This window comes from Hippocampus bargibanti, linkage group LG01, assembly GCF_051943395.1.
Source record: "Hippocampus bargibanti isolate YZ-2025 linkage group LG01, ASM5194339v1, whole genome shotgun sequence".
Taxonomy (NCBI): Eukaryota; Metazoa; Chordata; class Actinopteri; order Syngnathiformes; family Syngnathidae; genus Hippocampus; species Hippocampus bargibanti.
Window position 1 is genome coordinate 29361964 of NC_142734.1, and position 19257 is coordinate 29381220.

Genomic DNA, 19257 nt, shown 5'->3' on the forward strand with positions numbered 1-19257 from the left:
TCTGGGAAGTGTTCAGAGTGCCACCCACACTTGTTCCGTCTTTCAGTTTGTTCTGTTTTGTGGTTTTTCTTATTTTGAAAAAAAAAAAAAAAATTCTGAAACATAAAAAGTCACAATGGAGAATTTGGTGTAATATTGGAAGGGGAGGTTGTGGGGGCGGGTGGTATAGCATTATAGAATCATGCTATATGTCACTGTCTGAAACTCATGACAAAAAGTTAGCGGACACCCGGGTAGACAACTCTGAAAAGTTGGCTGCACGGCCATAAAGTTGCTTGCCCCATTTTTCACAATTTAAAACACAATAAGTCGACTATCGATGAAAAGGTTTCTTCAACCGTCATCTGTACTTCTTTGGAAGTGTCAGACGTTTCGCTTCTTATCCAAGATGCTTCTTCAGCGAACTAAAGTCTTACTGGTAGTATCGGCCCTATATATATATATATATATATATATATATATATATATATATATATATATATATATATATATATATATATAGGGCCGATACTACCAGTAATATATATATCCCGATATATATATCCCGATATATATATATATATATATATATATATATATATATATATATATATATATATATATATATATATATCTATATCGGGATATATATATTACTGGTAGTATCGGCCCTATATATATATATACATATATATCGGGATATATATATTACTGGTAGTATCGTCCCTATATATATATTGGGATATATATATATATATATATATATATATATATATATATATATATATATATATATATATATATATATATATATATATATATATATATATATATATAGGGCCGACACTACCAGTAAGACTTTAGTTCGCTGAAGAAGCATCTTGGATAAGAAGCGAAATGTCCGACGCCTTCAACAAAGTACAGATGACGGCTGAATAAACCTTTTCATCGATGGTTTCAGGACTGTTGTGAAGTCGTCTAAATCTTCTGGACTCGAAATCAGCTAACTTGTTCAAATAGCAATGTTGACGAAGACGAGAATACAAAGAAAAGAGCGCCTGCAAACCGCCGAAAATTGATTTCATTTTATTTTGGGACATGTCAAAATGAGAAGTGGAGGACACATTTCTAGTGAAATTAAACAAATATGTAGCAAAAAAACAACATAAGGCACCTTTTTTGCTGCCTTTTGTAAAAAAACAAACAGGAAGTAGTATTTTCCCATAATACTTGCTTCTGGCCAAGAAGTCACAGGGTTCAGAGGTCATCAAGTATAATTGCAATAAAATACAAAATGTTGAAACAAAAATAACAGGTAACAGTCTTGTTTTTTTTGCTCCTGTGGTGAGGCTTAAAGATTAATACAAAAAAAACAGAACGATTAAAAATGGACAGGTGGAGGAGAGTAGTAAAAAAAGCACGTTTTGTGTTGTGACGATTCCAGCGGAACTCGTCACCAGTTAAAGGGAGCGAAAGAGGTCGCAAGTGTCAACATGGGAGTCCGATGAAAAACAGAGGACCCCAATTCATCGCGACGCACCCCTGAAAACTATTCAAATGCCCTGGACCAATAGTTGAAACCATCAACGTAGTATAAATTAGGATGCAAAAGACTTAAATAGCATTTTCAAACGCTTACATTGTCATTATATTGCTGTTCCCTTAAAAAAAATGACAGTGCCGTTAATAGCTTCCAGCTAAGTGGGCGCATACGCAGTGTACAGTCACCATCGTACGTACACGTTAACAATTCTGATGATGACCAGAAATTAGCGTCACGGTGCCGTCGGGGGACAAAAAAAATGAACAGTTGACGAGACGGCAAACCTAAATTGCCTTGGCAATGTTCCACTGAGCTGTTGTGACAAATCCTGCTGGTTTTGATGCGGGTTAGTCAAAATGATCCGATGCCGGAAAATATGGAACTCACTCGGCGTCGGATCGAGCCGCACTACTTTTATCTTAAAATCAACATACAGTGGGACCTTGGCTTATGCACTTAATTGGTTCCCAGACAGAGTGTGTAAGGCGAAAAGTGTGTATCCCAAAAATTAATTTCCCATAGAAAACCATAAAATGAGAATAATCCGTTCCCAGGTCTCCATAAAATATAATGTTCAACTAAATAAGTCTTAAAACTACAAACAATATACCTTATTCTATGCATAATAAATATGTGATTGTATTGTAATGAAAGAAATACACTGCACTATATAATAAAGTTGTTTTATTGACCATTGTGATGGTCGTTGATGGCTTGATGGAATGGGGCTCAGACTTCTCTTCCTGTGTTATGAAAGTCCGGTTAGGCATCTTTTTCCAAAAAAGGCCGGTTTCATCTGCATTAAATACTTGCTAAGGAACGTCGCCTTCTTCTTTCACCATTGCGACGAATGATCCCTTCGGCAGCTTTACTGTCAGAACTGGCTGTCTCACCATTACGAGTAATGAATCCCTGTATAGGGCTTAAAGTTCTCGAACCATCCGTTGCTAGCTTTAAAATCATCAAAAAATGGCGAACTTCCAGGTTGCCGCATGACGATAGAGTGAATTTGCCGTGCTTTCTCGGATATAATTACTAAATTCACGCTGTAGCCATCTAGCTGCTTTTCGTTAATCCAAATTAGCAGAAGTTTTTCAACCTCTTCTATTGCCCGAGACCGTTGCTTTGACAGCACGGAAACACCTTTAGCAACACACGCACCTTTAATAGCTTCTTTGTTGCGAAGGATGGTAGCAATGGTGGACTTAGCATATTGATACTGGGCCGTGAAGTCAGACAAACGCACACCTCGTTCGTGTTTCTCAATAATCTCCTTCTTCTCCTCGACTGTAATTTTGTTTTGTGTCTTCTTCGGCTGAACACGAGCCTATGGTGGGGTCTTTTTCGGTCCCATAACAGCAAAAATATCCATGATAAATCCTTGAAGACGAACGACGTGTGCACTCAGAGAAAGGGGGTGTGGAAAGGTAGGTCGTGTGGTTTGGTGTTCTTCTGCCGAAGATTACTCCGCCAGCCGCGGTGGGGCGGCGCTCCGTGTGTATCCCGAAAAGTAGTGCGTATGCCAAGGTTTAATTTTCATAAATGTAACGTTTGTAAACCGAAGAGTTCGTAAGGCAAGGTGTTCGTAAACCGAGGTCCCACTGTATTTTGAACATGGTTGCAGTTCCATGTGACACTGGATGAGCAAGTTTGGTTGAGTGGACAAAAATGAAGTTTTGGTTAGTATCATACGCTAAATAGTGTCGGCGATATTTTGCCAGCAGTTAGTATGAGAATCACAGAGGGGGTGGGGGGATGGCTCCCCGAAGTATTCACAGTAAAGTCTTTTTTTTTCTCCATGGAAAAAAGATTCTGTGTTGAGTTGTCAGAAGTTTTTGAAGATCTCCAAGTCTCTCGGCGGAACGCAAAGGTCCTTTTTCCATTCGTCGTCGGGGTAAACTTCAAAGTTTGTGGTGTCGCCTTCGTGGGAAACTTTGGGGACGATGGGGGGCTGTGAAATTGGCCAGTCGATTAAGACATTGCCGTTGATGTCAATCGAACTAACCAATTATTATTTGTGATAATTTATGTATTTAGTTATTTTGTTTGTTTTTTTCTGGGAGGGATTCCAGTGTAAATCCAATCGATTTACAAGGAAAATTGGGGGGGGGGGGGGCACATAAAATCCAGACTATTTGGGCACACAGTTTTATAGTTTAGACACGAAATGGTGTGACGTTCATTTAAAGGACAACCGATGCCTCCGTACAAGTTGTGTCCGTAATTTATAAAATAACTTCAAATGACTTCTACTGAGCGTATTTTACAAAGATTCCACGGCATATAGCTATATTTTACGTTTTAAGACTCATGCTGAATATTCAGGAAGACTTGTTTTCGAGTTGATCACGATCCCCACGTAACGTCATCGGAACGCCCCTCACCGAGAAAGCGACACACACACAATGCATTTTGGGTACTTTGTTTGGTCTGAAAACTTCGTGATAATCCGTGTTGATGGCGAAATTAGAAGGAAAACACAAATAACGCGATGGTGAATCGTGTTTAGCACCAAGACTACTATTTGATACTAGTTGACGCAAATTCCCAGCAGAGAAATCAGCCTATTTCCAACGGAGCTTGGGTGCCATCTTGTGCATTTTCTAGGACGCTACATTGGAGTCCTGACGGCTCGAATTGATTTGATACGGAAGGACTTCTTTAATCGATTGCAAACATTTATGCGTTCCCCTTCAGAACTATTTGAATCATATTCATAACTGGATGAGTAACAAGAAAGCATCTTCTCTGAATCTGAAGCCATTTTTTTGATTCTATAGCAAAGCAAGACGTCCTAGCGTGACGTCACAAACAAGGGGGCGGGACCTTCAGAAACTCGCCACCACCGAGGTTATTTTGAAGTGTGTGTTTTGGGTATTTTAGATGCTATAAAACGTGTTTCTGATGTCAGTTAGGAAACAAAAAAATGGTGTCGGTTGTCCTTTAAGGTCAACGTGATCTAAATGTTGTCGCCAGCGAATTTAGATTGTGGCATATCAACCATCAATGTTGCCATTTGTTGTATTTTGTTTTGTTGTATTTTGACATTCCAAGGACTCAAGGTATGTGTGTAGGGGGGGGGGGTGTTCCTTGAACAACGAGTTTAATGTTAAGGAGTGACTTACCTTAAGTTTTCTCAGGGGAACCGTCTCCCAATCGATGGTCTTGAACCATCGGTGCTTTTTCACGTCATCTGCTCCATTCTAAAGCAAGAGGGAAGCAAGGTTGTTTTATTATTTTACTGCGTTATTATTTTCTCCGAGGTAAGGTATTCATATTTTTTTTTTTAACAGCAACAAGATGTAACACCATATAGTGGAGAGGAACTTTTCCTGCATTCAGTATACGTCATAAACATTCTGATGCTGTTAAAGTAAATTCAATGTTAGTAAAATTGCAATATAACAACAATCATAATAGTGCAAAGCAAGAACAATAATAATAACTCAAAAAATTATTCTCGACGTGATATTTGCTTTCAGCGGCTTTTCAATTCACCTTCATGTTGCCAAGTCGCCTGGCTCGGTCGATGACCAGAAACTTCTTGATTAGGTCCCTGCAGAGCAAAACCAACAGGCTGTCAATCATTCACGCAAGACTACAGCTCCGATGCACCCCCTAGTTGTCAATATCGCACCTTACAAAACGAAACACTTAATGATCTGACAGAATTTGTTGTTTCTCTTTAATCGTAAATTGGTTAGTTGTCAGATCTCACAGGCAAGTCACACGCAGACGAAATGTATCGAAGAGTTTGATCGTGGCGTGGAGTCGAGCAAGTCGTTTGGACGTGCTGTGAGCTCCGTGCCTGTGCGGGTCTCTGTGAGTCTGTGTGATTTCCCCCCCGTCTGTCCCGCAAAGGCTACTTATATACACATTTGCATGTGTGGGAAATGCGTCAGACCGAGACGCACTTGAAAGGCGCATTTCAAAGGCGTAAACGCGTCAGCGCCGCGGTGTGCACGTGTGACACCACAATCTTGTCTTTTTTGTTCATGTACGTTTTTTTATTGAGCTTGTGTGCGTTTTAAGTGGAGAATTAAGTATTTTTTATTGTCATATAAGTGTTCTGTTAATATTCAGAGTGCATATTCTGGTACAATGTCATAGAATAACAAATGCTCACGAAGGCCTGCTTTTCTTTCTATCTGTCCATCCATCCTTCATTACCTTCAGCCAGGTAGCCCTCTAGCTAGCCCACTAGCTAGTCCCCTAGCTATCCCATCTATCCACCATCCTTCTATCAATCGTGTGCGCGTGCGATGAAAGCTTACTTGACGTAGAAATCCAGATGGCGCGGGAAATCCAGTTTTCCTGCCAGGATCTTCTGATAGATTCCCAAAGGATTGTCGTCAAAAAAAGGTGGATGCCTGGAGAGATGGAATCACAACTTTGTTAATTTGGATCAGAATGTGACATGCGTCTGTGTTGGTTGTTTAATTTTTTTAATTGCGGATGATATATATACACAATCTACGCTTGTGTGCTTCCCTGCACGCTGGCACACCATCTCACAGGGCAAAAATAAAAACATAAACACAATAGTGAAATTGAACAATTGTTTCTGTTGTATGAATGGTCACAGCTTAATTGTAGTTTGTGAAATTTGAAGGAGCATTTAATGGTTCGTCCCGAAAATGACATCACTGGCAAAAACATATTTAGAACAATACATTTGAAACATATTAAATTCTAGGAAAATTACATGAGAAGGAATAAAGATTGCTAATTTGCTACTTAGCACAACGGATTATGTCATCTTGTGATGTTCAAGTCAAGGCCCAGGGGCCAAATCTGGCCCGCCACCTCCTCTGATTCGGCCCGCAAAAGCAAATCAAGCATGCCATGCGCCATGATGTTTGCTAAAGTCCGAACCAAAATTTCAAATTGTTCCATGTAAACCACAATAACGGTCTTTTTTTTTTCTTCAAATTTGTTCAAACTTCTTCAAACTATTTCTTCAAACTAGTTATTCGTTCATTTGTTGTGTGCTATATATGCAACATGTGGAGGGAATTAAACATTCTAATGGCTCCTCTAAATTCATAAAGGTAGCCCGCGGCAAAAAATGAGTTTGACACCCATGACCTAGCGGGTCTCAAATTTTGATATTCCAAAGGAATGGCTTCTGGGAATGGTTTCTAAATTTGCTTAGGTACACGGTAGTTTGTTTCCTTTAGCCGCTGACGATTTCCAGCTTCTACTGACTCTCACGGGCTCCAACTTAAAATCAGTACCGAGTAAATGGCGATACGCACCCGGCCAACATTTCAAAGATGAGAATACCGAGAGCCCACCAGTCCACTGCACGGCAATGACCTTTGCTCTGAATCACCTCGGGAGCAAGATACTCTGGGGTGCCACACAGAGTCCAGGTTCTACTCCGGAAGAGAAACACAAAATGATGCCAGGCTCCGAAAATATTCTGCCACGGATTGAATTTATTATTTGTGAGAACTATCTGTGTTGTGTTTTATTCTACATTAAAAAGAATCCCACCCAACCTTCTACTGAATATAAACCAAGGTGTGCAAATCTCACCAATCCAACAACGCTGATACTGATTTTTACCTGTCAGAAAGTTTCTTTGCAAAGCCAAAGTCAGTCAGGCGGATGTGGCCTTCCCTGTCCAGCAGGATGTTCTCAGGCTTCAAGTCACGGTAAACGATATCTTTGGAGTGGAGGTACTCGATGGCGCAGACGATCTCAGAGGAGTAGAACAGACCGGTGGCGTTACTGAAGCGACCTCGGCTACGAAGGTAGCTGAACAGTTCGCCGCCGGGTACGTAGTCCATCAACATATAAAGGAAGCATTCATCATGGTGCGTCCATAACCTGGCAAAGAAAATAAATTGTGACACGTACGGTCAACATCGGCGTTTGTGCAACAGTGACAAAGCCAAGGGTATTACAATACGTTGGAAAAATGTCATGGAAGGCTCCTAAACCAAAACGTAAAAAGTCTATTTAACGAATAATGATGGAAAAACAAAGCTTCGTGAAGCTTCGTTAAGCTATTTTTTCCCCTCCAGATGGTGCTCATGGGTTTAAATATGAAGGTTGGTGCAAAGGAAAAGTCTTGAAAAATCCCCTTTATCATTCGACCGAGACTGCCATCAAGATGAGTCAAAAACTATCACAAGTGCTTCATGAAGCTTCGCTTGCCCATCACCAATAATAAAATACGGTACAACAGGATATACAAAACGGTCCCTAGTGCCACCTAGTGGAAGAGCACATCATTGATTTGTATGTCACACATATACACAAGGTTGAATATTAAAATAAGGCAAAAAAAATATGAAATGCCTTTGATGTGACTGCTGTTGGCCATTTCGGCCTTGTTTGGTGAGGCCGTGAAGCACAGAAATACATAGTGAACAAGCAAAAATGCATTTATACCGAACCAGCGCATACGATTTTGTAATACGTATGTTCAAGGACATGCCCACAAATATAGATTTTTAAACAATGTTCGTAATTAATTGTAATAAACTTTTTCATATGAGTTATTTTTTTAAGTACTATCGTCAGTTTCACATTTCAGTGCTCAGCCTGGGGTTTCTCATTCATAAAAGCTTAAAAATGGCTCCAAAAAATGATTGAAATAGCTGTCAATTAATTTGATCATCGATTACATATGATTAATCTTAATGGCGCAAGGGTCTCTATCCCAATTTTTGTGGGCCTGGCTGTAGTACGAGTACAACAATGTTCTCTTAACAATTGTCTAAATGAAGTTGCGAGTTAAATTAAAAGGAAGAGATGCATATCTTCTGATGCTTTGGAAAGTTCACCCCCGCCCTCCCTCCTTCGCCCTTTGAAATCTACAGTGAAATATTTGAGATGAGCTAATGAGATAACCTTTATTCGTCTCACATTGGAGAAATTCCCAACTCACAGCATTAAAGTTATGAAAGACAGAGGAAAGGAAAAAGGATAAGTAGAAAAACAAATATAGGGGCTGCTTCAAAGGCAGACACTTTCACATCGCCATCTTTAACTCAAAATAAATAATATGACACAACACAAAAGACAGAGTTATTCAATCTTATCCACTTTTCTGCACCGTATTTTTGTTGGAGAGAGCATCAATGCGTCCTGATCTTCACTACAACAGCGGCAGGGTTCTCACTGTGTATATGAAAATGATAAGGTTGAAGAACAAACTCACAATCGTATGAGGAAGGGGTGGTTGACCTCTTTCAGAACCGCCTTCTCGTTGTGGACATGCTGCTCCTGTTTCAATCGGATCACATCGGGGATCCTCATCTGTTTCAGAGCATAGAAGATCCTGCTGGTCTTGTCCCTAACCAGGAATACTCGACCAAAGGATCCTGTACCTGGAAATAAATGGTACACAAGAAAACAAGGGTATTAGTTAGGTGAGGTACACATAAACCGACCTCATTCCCTGTAATTCGGATGAATGTTGCCAAAAAAGATCTAATTTTTCCTTAAAGCGTGAATGATTCATCTGATTTCCCCTATAAAACAGCGATTCAAAAACTACACTGTCGTCGTTTTGAGTTCAAGTCAGTGATGGTCAGTCACCTCCTCCACCCGGAAGAACCCAATGCGCCTACTATTGTCAATGTTTCAATACTCTTGACGGCCGAATGTAAAATATATTGGTGGTGGAAGTATGAAATCGCGACTCACCCACTGTGGCGATGCTCACCAGGTCTTCAAGGCAATACCTCTGGTGGTTGTCTGACGCTTCATCCGAAGAACCGCTGCTATTTTCTTTCGAACAAATTGTGTCTTTGCTCAAGCCGCTATCTACTTTTGAGGACGCCATGAGTCACCTCCAAGGTTAATTATTTTGGTTTGAAAATGTCGGAGGCTGGAATAACAACACCATGTCATGTCAATGAATTAAGGGGAAATAAATATTAAAAACCTGGTGGCATTTTATCTGTGGTACAGTCAGTGGACATGTTGGGCCTCCGTTCTTAACAGACAAAGGAAGTTAGTGATAAGTAAAAGCGATAGCAAAGTGGCTAGCTTAAAAATGAACTCAAGACTAAATCATCCCAACAGATGTGAAAACAACGAACGTATGAAACTACGAAAAGGGATTGCATCTTTAAAAATAATCGAGAAGGACGACGCGGACGCCTTCGCATTTCCTCGTTTATTTACGCCGAACGGACTCAAGTGCGCATGCGCATCTTTGTTTTCCTTCGGTGTTTTGTGGCTGTTTACAACTCGCTAAAAAGATGCTTTGACGCCATCTTGCGGCGTGAAATATTTTCTTACCATCTGTTTTTTATATCAAAAATAACATTCAGTTTCAGCTGTACTAAAAAAATATTACGACAAAGAATCTAATCGGCATGCGTCAATCTATAGAAATATAAATGGGTACGTCACAGTGACGTCACGTAATGCGAACCCTATGTGGGTGGATGTAAAGAGTTTGATGTTTCTCTTTATTCGTAAATTGGTTAGTTGTCAGATGTCCCAGGCAAGTGACACGCAGACGAAACCCCACAGATTACAGTGGCAGGATGGAGCCGGCTGGTACACAATCGTGGGGCACACATCGGCAAACAACCATCCGTGCTCACGCTGAGGGACAATTTGGGAAATTCCATTCACTTGTGACAGTGCCACCGCTGTTGATTGACAAAAAAAAACACCACAAACTGCAATTAAAAATACATTTAAAAACACAAATTTTAGGAAAAAATATGTAATTTTATTTTGGGGGGCATTTTAACAATACGACAGAAATCGGCTCACTAAAACATTCAAATAGAGAACTGCTGTGACAACAAAAATAAGACTTGTTCATTACTAAAATGTATAGTCTTTCCCCTTGTGTCTGATTCCCTGTACCTTCCCTCACACGCACACGCACACAAATGATCATCGCATACAATAAAACCCTGGCGTTAAAAAAAAGTGCTCTTTAATCAAGCCGTGGCCCAAAATAAGATTATTTACAAATCACGACAACAAACCACTTATTTATTGACGTGTCATATTGTAACTGTTTCCTATCACGTGTTTGGATGTTCGAGAATAAATCTTGAAAAGTTGTACTTACAGCATCTTTCTATATATATAAAAAATGAGTTCCGTGAGGGTGAACTCAGGAGAAATGAATCTCGTATCTCAAGGTACCACTCCATTTTCTATTGTTTTGGTTTGTGGGTTGGGAGAACAGAAACAGAATTCGGTCAATAATTCGTGACAAAATAACACGTTTTGTTTTCTTGTCACGAGGCACTAGAGGAAAAAAACACCTCAAGGTTGATGTATTACGAGTTTGGGTCCATTTGTCTAGATTAGCATTGAACTGCACTATTCAACAAAAGTTTGATCTTATTTTAAGGAATCCTTTCATTATTTTCTACCAGTGATCCGACGTTTAATCTCTGTGCCGCTTACCATGAAAGCGATACTTAAATTTTACTTTCAATCTGTGAAACGCTTATGCAAGGTGTGCGATTTTGTACATTCAAAAAAATGTAATGCATATTCAGTGAAGATCGGAACTCCAAAAGTATTGGAACGGCAAGGTGAGTTGTTTGTTTTGTTCATGAGATCAAAAGATAAATATGGGGGGAAATGTAAGAATTCCAGCTTTTTTTGTGTGTGTTTACATATAAATGTGTTTTTTCATGAGCGAGCACCTTTTCAAGTGAGCAAACGCATGGGAACGGAAATGATCGCAGCAAAATGAATTCCAAAGTTCACAAAACCTTTTTTGGAAGGCAATTTACCGGCACATTCTTACAGACTAATTCAGAGAAACGTCATCATTCAACAAGATAATTATGTAAAACACACTGAAATAATAAATACACAGGAAGTAAAAGGGGACATATTGTCTGATATTCATGTTTTAATCGGAAGCCAAAATATGTACCCCCCCCCCCCCCCAAAAAAAAAAAAAAAAAAAAATCTTTAATTTTGCCGTTTCAATACTTTTCAAGAGTCTTCATTGTGTAGCATTTGGGAGAAATTATAATTTTCTTCATTGTCCAAAAATATTTAGGACAATGTCTATTTTTTCTATGTAAGCGATGTACAGTTGACAGGTAAACAAAGCTTCATGAAGCACTTGTGATATTTCTTTACTCCTCCAGATGGTGCTACTGTATCGATTTAAAGATGAAGGTTAGTGCAAAGTAACTATCTTAAAAATACATTGCATCTTTAAACAAAGAGTGCCATCTAGAGGAGTCAAAAACTATCACAAGTGCTTCATGAAGCTTCACTTGCCCATTACTGATGCACAGAGGTGGGCAGAACAATCAAATGTTCGACCTCAAGGCAACAGAGAGTACACTATTAAAACCAGTGTGTCCACTTTTTGCGGCTTTATTCCGTGAGAGGTTTTCCCTTGTAAACTATGAGCTGTTGCTCAAAAAACGTTGCCAAGCGCCACCGCCATGAAAAGTTTGTCAACAACAGCTCCTGTGTGCTGACACAGCCATGTTTTTTTAATCAAACCCGGACAGCATACCGTGAATAAAACGAAGGCGCAGAAACACGGCTCTTTTTGTATCTGGAGAATATTTTTTTTATTTTTAATAAATGTTTTTGACCGAATCTTACCTCCGTGGGTTGTTGTGCAACTGTCCCGTTAGCTTTCAGTTTTGGTCGCATATGCTTTGCACCTGTGGAACTGTCGTTTTGTTAGCTTCATCAGCTCAACGACCTTCAACTGGCACAGTTCAAAGCAGGAAAAAAGGGAAGCAGAAACACACAACGTGAGATCACCATGTTCAGCAGCCATGAGAGCGGAACTCCCTCCACCTAGGAGGAGAGTTCAACGAATTTTTGGATTTACTGGTCCCAGAAAACAAATGAGCAAAAGTGGAATGCCACCAAGAGAACAAAAAAGTAGAGTACCGTATTTTCCGGTGTATAAGGGTACCCAAAGGTGCGCTTTATATGTTAAGTGATATTGAGCCACAGCAGGTCTCACACCTACTGTCAGCAGCCACCGACTCCATTTCCCCCACAGAAGTACTGTGCAGTGCATGCTGGGATAAATAAAACGGTGTTTCATTTCGGTTATCTCTTAAAATGACTTTGCCGGGCAGAATAATTTTCTTGATTTCACCATCATTTTCCGTTTTTTTTGGCACAACAATTACAAATTCAAAATTTGTTTATGACGTTTTTTTTTGTAAATGTAGTTTTTTTATTTAGTGTCTGAAGAAAAACCACATGCGTTTATTTCTGATTTTTTTAAGGCCAAAATGCATATACAGTAAAATGGCATTTCATTTCAATAATCTTAAATTTATTTTGCAAGGTAGATTTTGTTCTCACCATATTTTTTTTTTGTTTTGGCACAATTAGAAATGGAAAATTTGGCGTTTTTTTTGTTTTGGCTTGTTTTGTCTCAAGAAAAAAAAACATTTGTTTGGATATTTCAGAAAATTTGTGGCCAAAATATTCAATGAAAACCTCTAAGGAACATAAATGTTTTAAAGAAGGAAGATTGGTCATCTCTGAAAATTAAATTATTATATTGTTATCTACTCTTATAAAACCCTGCAATATTTTTGAGCTCATAAAAAAATGGAGAAAATACCACACAGTATACTATTCTGCAATTGACAGCTCTGGGGACATTGTGCTTTCTTTGCGCCTGTAATGGGCAGCATCCTCACAGCCTCGCTTTGTTCAGCGGAAAGGTCTGTGCTGTTGGACTGTCTGCGGCTGGATGAATGCATGGCTTGAGGAGCCCGCGATAAGAAGAAAGAAGAGTCAGCGCAGAGCGCCAATGCGTATGTGGAACTGTCGTGGCTTGGAATTGACGTGGATTTACGTGGGACAGGAGATGTGAGACAATCTCTTTTCGCCAATGGATGTTACAGCTGCGTGTTTGCTTTCAACATTTAGCTTGTAGTATACGTGCACATTACACCATGACGTCCGTGATCCTCAAAACGTCCGTGACATCCTTCATGTCACAAAGAGGGTACAGCAAGTGCTGAAGAATGAATGACTCTCTGTCTTTGTGTTGTCATATTTGTTATGTAGTTTTTTTTTTTGCTCTTTTGACTTCAAGATGGCGCTGTGAGAATGTCTGCCTTTCCAGCAGCTCCTGTATGTTGTTTTTCTACTTCTTTCCTTTCCTCTTCCTTACATAACTTTGCTGCTGTGAAATGTAAATTTCTCCACTGCGAGACGAATAAAGGTACATCCAGTCATGTCATGTCATGTAATGTAATATATGATTACGTTATACAATGCTGTGCCTGGTTTATGGAAAACATTTTTAAACATGTCATTCATTGAAAGTGGGCCTCCTACACTGGAAAATACGGTCATTTTGCCATTTTAAAATGAATGACACTATTTATAGCAGCGGCATTAACTACAGACAAACTCCATAGCGCACTGACATGTGTCAATGCACAAAATGACCAAATGGAAAAATCACAAGCGTGAGCACGAGTCACTTGAGTCTGACCGTTGGATGATTTGTTTCCTTCAGATCATTTTTTTCCCTCCTTGGAGTCTTTTTTCTTCTGGCAGTTTTCTTTGTCATATTTGTCCTTGTCAGATTTTGTGGCGCTGTTGTACGAGGGAGGTGAAGCTGTGGACGGGGTGACGTCAGTTTTATCCGAGGTGGAATTGTCATGGAATTTACCAATGACCATCACGTCCTTGTCGGGGTCACGTAAGCCTTCTTTGAGTTGTTCTTTGTAGAGCGCCGAGGCTTTTTTCACGGCGGCGCAAATCATGTAGCGGCGGAAGGCTCTCTGGATGATAACGGAGGACATTTCTTCCTGTTTGCGGCGCAGGGTGGTGGTGATGGGTTCGTACGACACCTTGGAAGGATTGGACGCCATGAAGCGCTCCTCCATCTGCCCTCGCAACACGTCCATCTCCCCGCCTTCCCCGAGCACTCGCTTGGTGAAGGCGAAGAGGATGTCCAGGCAGTGGATGCGCTCACCGCTGACCATGGGCAAATCCATGGAGATGAGTTGGATCATGTTGGGCTTGGCCATGCGCAAGGGCGGGTCCAGCGTGTCTGCAAAGTCCGACAGTTTGCTGTATTCCACGAACTGGGTGGCGTCGGGGTCGAAACGTTCCCAGACTTCGTAAAACATCTCAAAGTCATCCTCGCTCAGCGGCTCAGCGCTTTCTTCTGTGGCCACGCTGAAGTTCTCCAGGATGACGGCAATGTACATGTTGACCACGATAAGGAAGCAAATGATGATGTAGCTGACAAAAAAGAAAATACCCACCGACGGGTTGCCGCAGTTGCCTTTGTAAAAATTGCCCGGATGCTCCATTTGGCTGTCGCAGTCGGGTTCGCGTTTGTTCAGGATGGGCGCCAGGAGACCGTCCCACCCGGCTGATGTAGTGATCTGGAACAAGCAGATCATACTGTTCCCAAAAGTCTCAAAATTGAACATGTCATCGATTCCCGACTCCCGTCTGACGTAGGCAAAGTTGGACATGCCGAAAATGGCGTAGATGAACATGACCAAGAAGAGAAGGAGACCGATATTAAAAAGGGCGGGAAGTGACATCATCAGGGCAAAGAGGAGCGTCCGAATGCCTTTTGCTCCTTTGATAAGGCGGAGAATCCGTCCGATCCTTGCCAGGCGGATCACCCGGAATAGCGTCGGAGACACAAAGTATTTCTCGATCACCTCGGACAAAAACATACCTGCAAAAAAAAAAAGGCAAAACATCCATTTTGCCCATTGGACAAAAATAATAATAATAATCAGAAATGCTAAAGCACGAATTATCCTTACCGACGATGGACAGGATCACCACCACAAAATCAAATATATTCCAACCGATGGTGAAATAATAATGACGTAAGGAGATCATTTTGAGGACGCACTCCCCAGTGAAGAGCACAATGAAGACCAAGTTGATCCAGTAAAGGATGTCGTCCATGTCTTGGGTCTGGTCATCGGTTTCTACCATCATGGTCACCATGTTTAGGCAGATGAGGATCATAATGACAATGTCGAATGCTTGCTTTGTGATGCAGTCGAAGACGCAGCCCTGGAATGCATTCTGCGAGGGGGCGGGGGCAGACACATTGGGATGGTCAGTGTTCTGGACGGGAATGTCCAAAATGTTGGTGGGAAATAGTGATTGTAATTCTGTCTCTTTTTAGAGAGACGGTTCTTTTGACTCGGTTCGCTAAAGGAGAGATGGCTCTTTCGGCTCCCAAATGGCCCCTCAGTTTATTTATTTTTTGCTTAACTCATTCACTGCCATTCCCGAATTTATCAGGGAATTGGAAAGTGTGACATGAAGCACCACTCCCAAATTTGTTAGGGATTAGGTTTTTCTTGCGGGTGGTGGAGGGGGAGATGCTGATCAAGCACTGGTCAGACCTCTGGCAAGGTTTTTTCCCTTCCACGAGGGGGCAGCATTTGCCTTTTGTCCATGTTAGCACTTTGTTACAGCTTCAACTGTTGTTAAAACGCTATATAAATCAACATGTATGCATTGTATTGTATTTTGGACAGCCGCCCCCGTTCCAAGATCAGATAACTGCAGATCCATATAACTTAATAATTAACTCTTTCTTTCTGATGAAAGAAAAGCGTCTAAGATTTCTTACGGCGAATTGAATGTTCATGTAGTCCTAAAACTCAATATTCTGTGGGTCCTGCAATTTGAGTGAAAATGACCAAAAAAACAGTCACTTAAGTGGGCATATTTTCGCACATTGTCTGGCAGTGAATGAGTTAAATTAATTTACTATAAAAAATGTGAAAATTAAATGTAAAACGAATTCCTAATATCCAAAAAATACTATATATCATTTTAAAAATGAAAGTGGCTTTATTTAGATGCTTCTGAACATACTCAACATGAAGTACAACATATGGAGTGCGACAAAAAAATAAAATAGAAAGTACAAAAACTAAGACCTATCTCAAAATATGGTCAATACAACAGATTCTAAATGAAAAAGTAGCATCCAGCTAAATGTTTTATCTTGTCTTTGGCAAAGAAATTGGCATTAAGAAAGGAATCACATGCGGCTCGCACCGAAGGGGAAAGAAAATCGGCTCCTCATTGGAAGCCGTTTCCAATCGTTCACTTCAAAGAGCTGGTTCGCTCGCGAATGGCACATCACGAGTGGGGAAACTTACCGCGGGTCGAGGAATTGGTTTTTGTGGTTTCTTTGAGCCCAATTTCTTCATGGCGTTGTAATATTTCTTCTGTTCCTCGGTCATGAAGATATCTTGGCCTCCAAAGTATAGACAAAAAGGCAACCAGAGATTGTGACAACCACAGAAGCGTAAAACGTCGGGAAGGTCAAGAAAGCCCGATGAAGACTATGTACTTATCTTTTTTTTCTGTTGGTTGAAGTTGTCAATGATGACACCGATGAAAAGGTTGAGGGTGAAAAAGGAGCCAAAGATGATAAAGATGACAAAGTACAGGTACATATACAAGTTCACTTCGTATTTAGGTTGATCTTCCAGCTAGAGTGATGCAGACAGACAGAAACAAAAAATGACAGTTATGTTAATTACATGACAAATCAATGAGAAAAAAACAATTTGAAATAAACTTACATTGCGAGAATCCACAGCTGCATACATGATGTCCATCCAGCCCTTAAATGTTGCCTAACAAAAAATCAGTGATCAATATCGGTTTATCTGTCCAAAATGATCAGAACAGTGGCAACAAATATGTGAATTTTGCTGTGCGAAATGTTGCAATAAAAAAAAAGATCACATTTTTTATTTTCATTGTTTTTTTATTTATTTTTCGGTGGCCCGGTGGTCAAGTGGCTAGCATGTCACAGTGCGGAGGTCAATGGCTTCAATACCATCTTCCTGTATATTCCCGTGCCTGTGTGGCTTCTCTCCGGGTACTCTGGTTATCAGGGGTGTCCAACTAATTTTTTGCCGCGGGCCACATTGTAGTTACAGTTTCTTCTTGGGGGCCGTTATGAATTTAGGGAATGTTTCATATCCTCTACAAATTACATACAGAAGGCACGACATATGAATGAAGAACTAGTTTGCAAATTTGAAGTAAAAAATAATGACTGTTATTGTGGTTTACATACGATAATTAAAAATTTTGGTTCAGATTTTAACAAGCATCATGGACTTTCACAAGTTTGATTTGCTTTTGCGGGCCAAATACAATTGAGGTGGCGGGCCAGATTTGGCCCCGGGCCTTGACTTTGACACGTGTGCTCTAGATTGTGGTTTGGGGCTATAAGGGCTACGATTGGCTGGCAACCGGTTCAGGTGTCCCCTGGTTACTGCCCGAAGATGGCTGGGATAGGTTCGAGCATCCCGCGACCCTTGTGAGGATTAAGCGGATCGGCAGATGGATGGATGGATGGATAATTTATTTATTTAATCCTCTGGCTATTTATTTATTTACTTATTTTTGTTATTATTACTCTTCCTAAATCGAATGGCAACAAAACTATCAGTAGTCAGAACGAGGAGTTGAACATCTCGAAAATCTATGACCTCAGGCTGTAGACGTTAAGACATAAAGAGCTAGTCTGTATTAGCCGTCGTACTGAATCACGAGGAGTTGATTTCACGCGATTAACAGATGTCGATAAATGATTGCCTCTGCAACATTGCTATAGGCAGCGTGTTTTTCGTGTCATATGCGTAACAATGTCAAAAGTATTCCTTTTTTTTGAAGGCCTCACCACTTGTAACAACGCCAAATACCCAGCGCCAACGTTGTCAAAATTGATTTTGACGTTCTTCCAGCGGGCGCTGTCGTTGACCAGATTCAGGCACTCGGACTTATTGTTGACTTCCTCGATGGGGAAGACTTTGTCGTTGGTGGTGTTGACGCAGTAGTAGTACTTCCCTGCGAACAGGTTGACCCCCATGATGCTGAAGATGAGCCAAAAGATGAGGCAGACCAGCAGCACATTCATGATGGAGGGAATGGCCCCCAGTAGTGCGTTCACCACAACCTGGACATGTTCAAAATACAAACAAACTCAGCATCTGCTCGTTGCTCGAATGGAGGGGGCTCTCCTACCCGAAATTAAGGCTGTTTCATTTTGGATGAGTGATCAATCATCTAATCACTTGACTATTGTTTTTTTATACTAAACAAAAGCTACATTGATTGAGTGGCATCTACACACAAAAGCTTTGACTACCAGACAGCTAAGAAGGCGAAGGTCGATTCAGTAAAGTGTACAAATTGATAGGGGGGAAAAAAGCAAAACAGAAAAAAACCTTCGAGGCAGGATGAGGTCACAACATTTTGTCTGACTGTAAATGAAAAAAGACACACAACAAAGAAAAAAGATTACAGGTCACATTTACAAAGCACCAAACAAGCAGCGTCAAAAAGCAATGCCGGCGATTCCATTGACACAATGTATAAAAGAAACATGCAGATAGAACAAGTACAAAAGCTGAACTAGAAGGAGAACATGCAGTTCAATTGCAATTACACATTTGTAAAAAAACGATTACATTGTAGTCATGTTACAATTGCTACACTGGTAAAGAAACTAAACAACAAGCGCATAACGTGTTTTTTGTCTCAGAATTACTTGGCACCAAAGCTTGACTTCCAAGGGTGCTTTACTTACCCTCATGCCCTCAAACCGAGATAGAGCTCTCAGTGGCCGGAGGGCTCGCAGCGTCCTTAGAGATTTGATGGCGCTGAGCTCGGAGTAGCCCAGAGCGTTGGCCACAAGGCTGACGAGGGACACCTAAGACCACATGGCGGGCGGCATAAGTTGGGTGGAAACCACAAAAGACAGG

The 19257-nt window shown here is 40.6% G+C and overlaps 2 protein-coding genes across 4 annotated transcripts in view; both read right to left on the bottom strand.

Moving 5' to 3' along the window:
• Positions 1-1049: 1049 nt before the first annotated feature.
• On the bottom strand, positions 1050-9672 carry prkx (protein kinase X-linked). The gene is made up of 8 exons (XM_089009029.1): positions 9185-9672; positions 8697-8865; positions 7094-7357; positions 6781-6900; positions 5797-5892; positions 5021-5078; positions 4648-4725; positions 1050-3473 (listed from the first exon to the last, which is right to left on the bottom strand). Exons 1-8 carry the CDS (start codon positions 9321-9323, stop codon positions 3348-3350), a joined length of 1050 nt encoding a protein of 349 aa, XP_088865155.1. The 5' UTR covers positions 9324-9672; the 3' UTR covers positions 1050-3347.
• A 1746-nt stretch (positions 9673-11418) lies between these two features.
• Positions 11419-19257, bottom strand: part of scn1lab (sodium channel, voltage-gated, type I like, alpha b) — a 33594-nt gene continuing 25755 nt past the window's right edge. For all 3 annotated transcript variants that reach the window (XM_089009002.1, XM_089009010.1, XM_089009019.1), the window contains 7 exons: positions 19083-19205; positions 18174-18449; positions 17062-17115; positions 16831-16968; positions 16633-16737; positions 15268-15538; positions 11419-15176 (listed from right to left, as the gene is read on the bottom strand). In XM_089009002.1, coding sequence (XP_088865128.1) covers positions 13993-15176; positions 15268-15538; positions 16633-16737; positions 16831-16968; positions 17062-17115; positions 18174-18449; positions 19083-19205 — 2151 coding nt within the window. In that variant the 3' untranslated portion in view covers positions 11419-13992. The remainder of the gene's footprint in view (positions 15177-15267; positions 15539-16632; positions 16738-16830; positions 16969-17061; positions 17116-18173; positions 18450-19082; positions 19206-19257) is intronic.

Bases quoted from the DNA above. Each gene is read 5' to 3' on its own strand.
- prkx (XM_089009029.1), bottom strand. From the start codon at position 9,323: ATGGCGTCCTCAAAAGTAGATAGCGGCTTGAGCAAAGACACAATTTGT. The intron at 5,079-5,796 runs GTAAGCTTTCAT...TTTGCTCTGCAG, and splicing joins CATCTGGATTTCTACGTCAA to GGACCTAATCAAGAAGTTTC. The intron at 4,726-5,020 runs GTGAATTGAAAA...CTCTTGCTTTAG, and splicing joins GGCGACTTGGCAACATGAAG to AATGGAGCAGATGACGTGAA.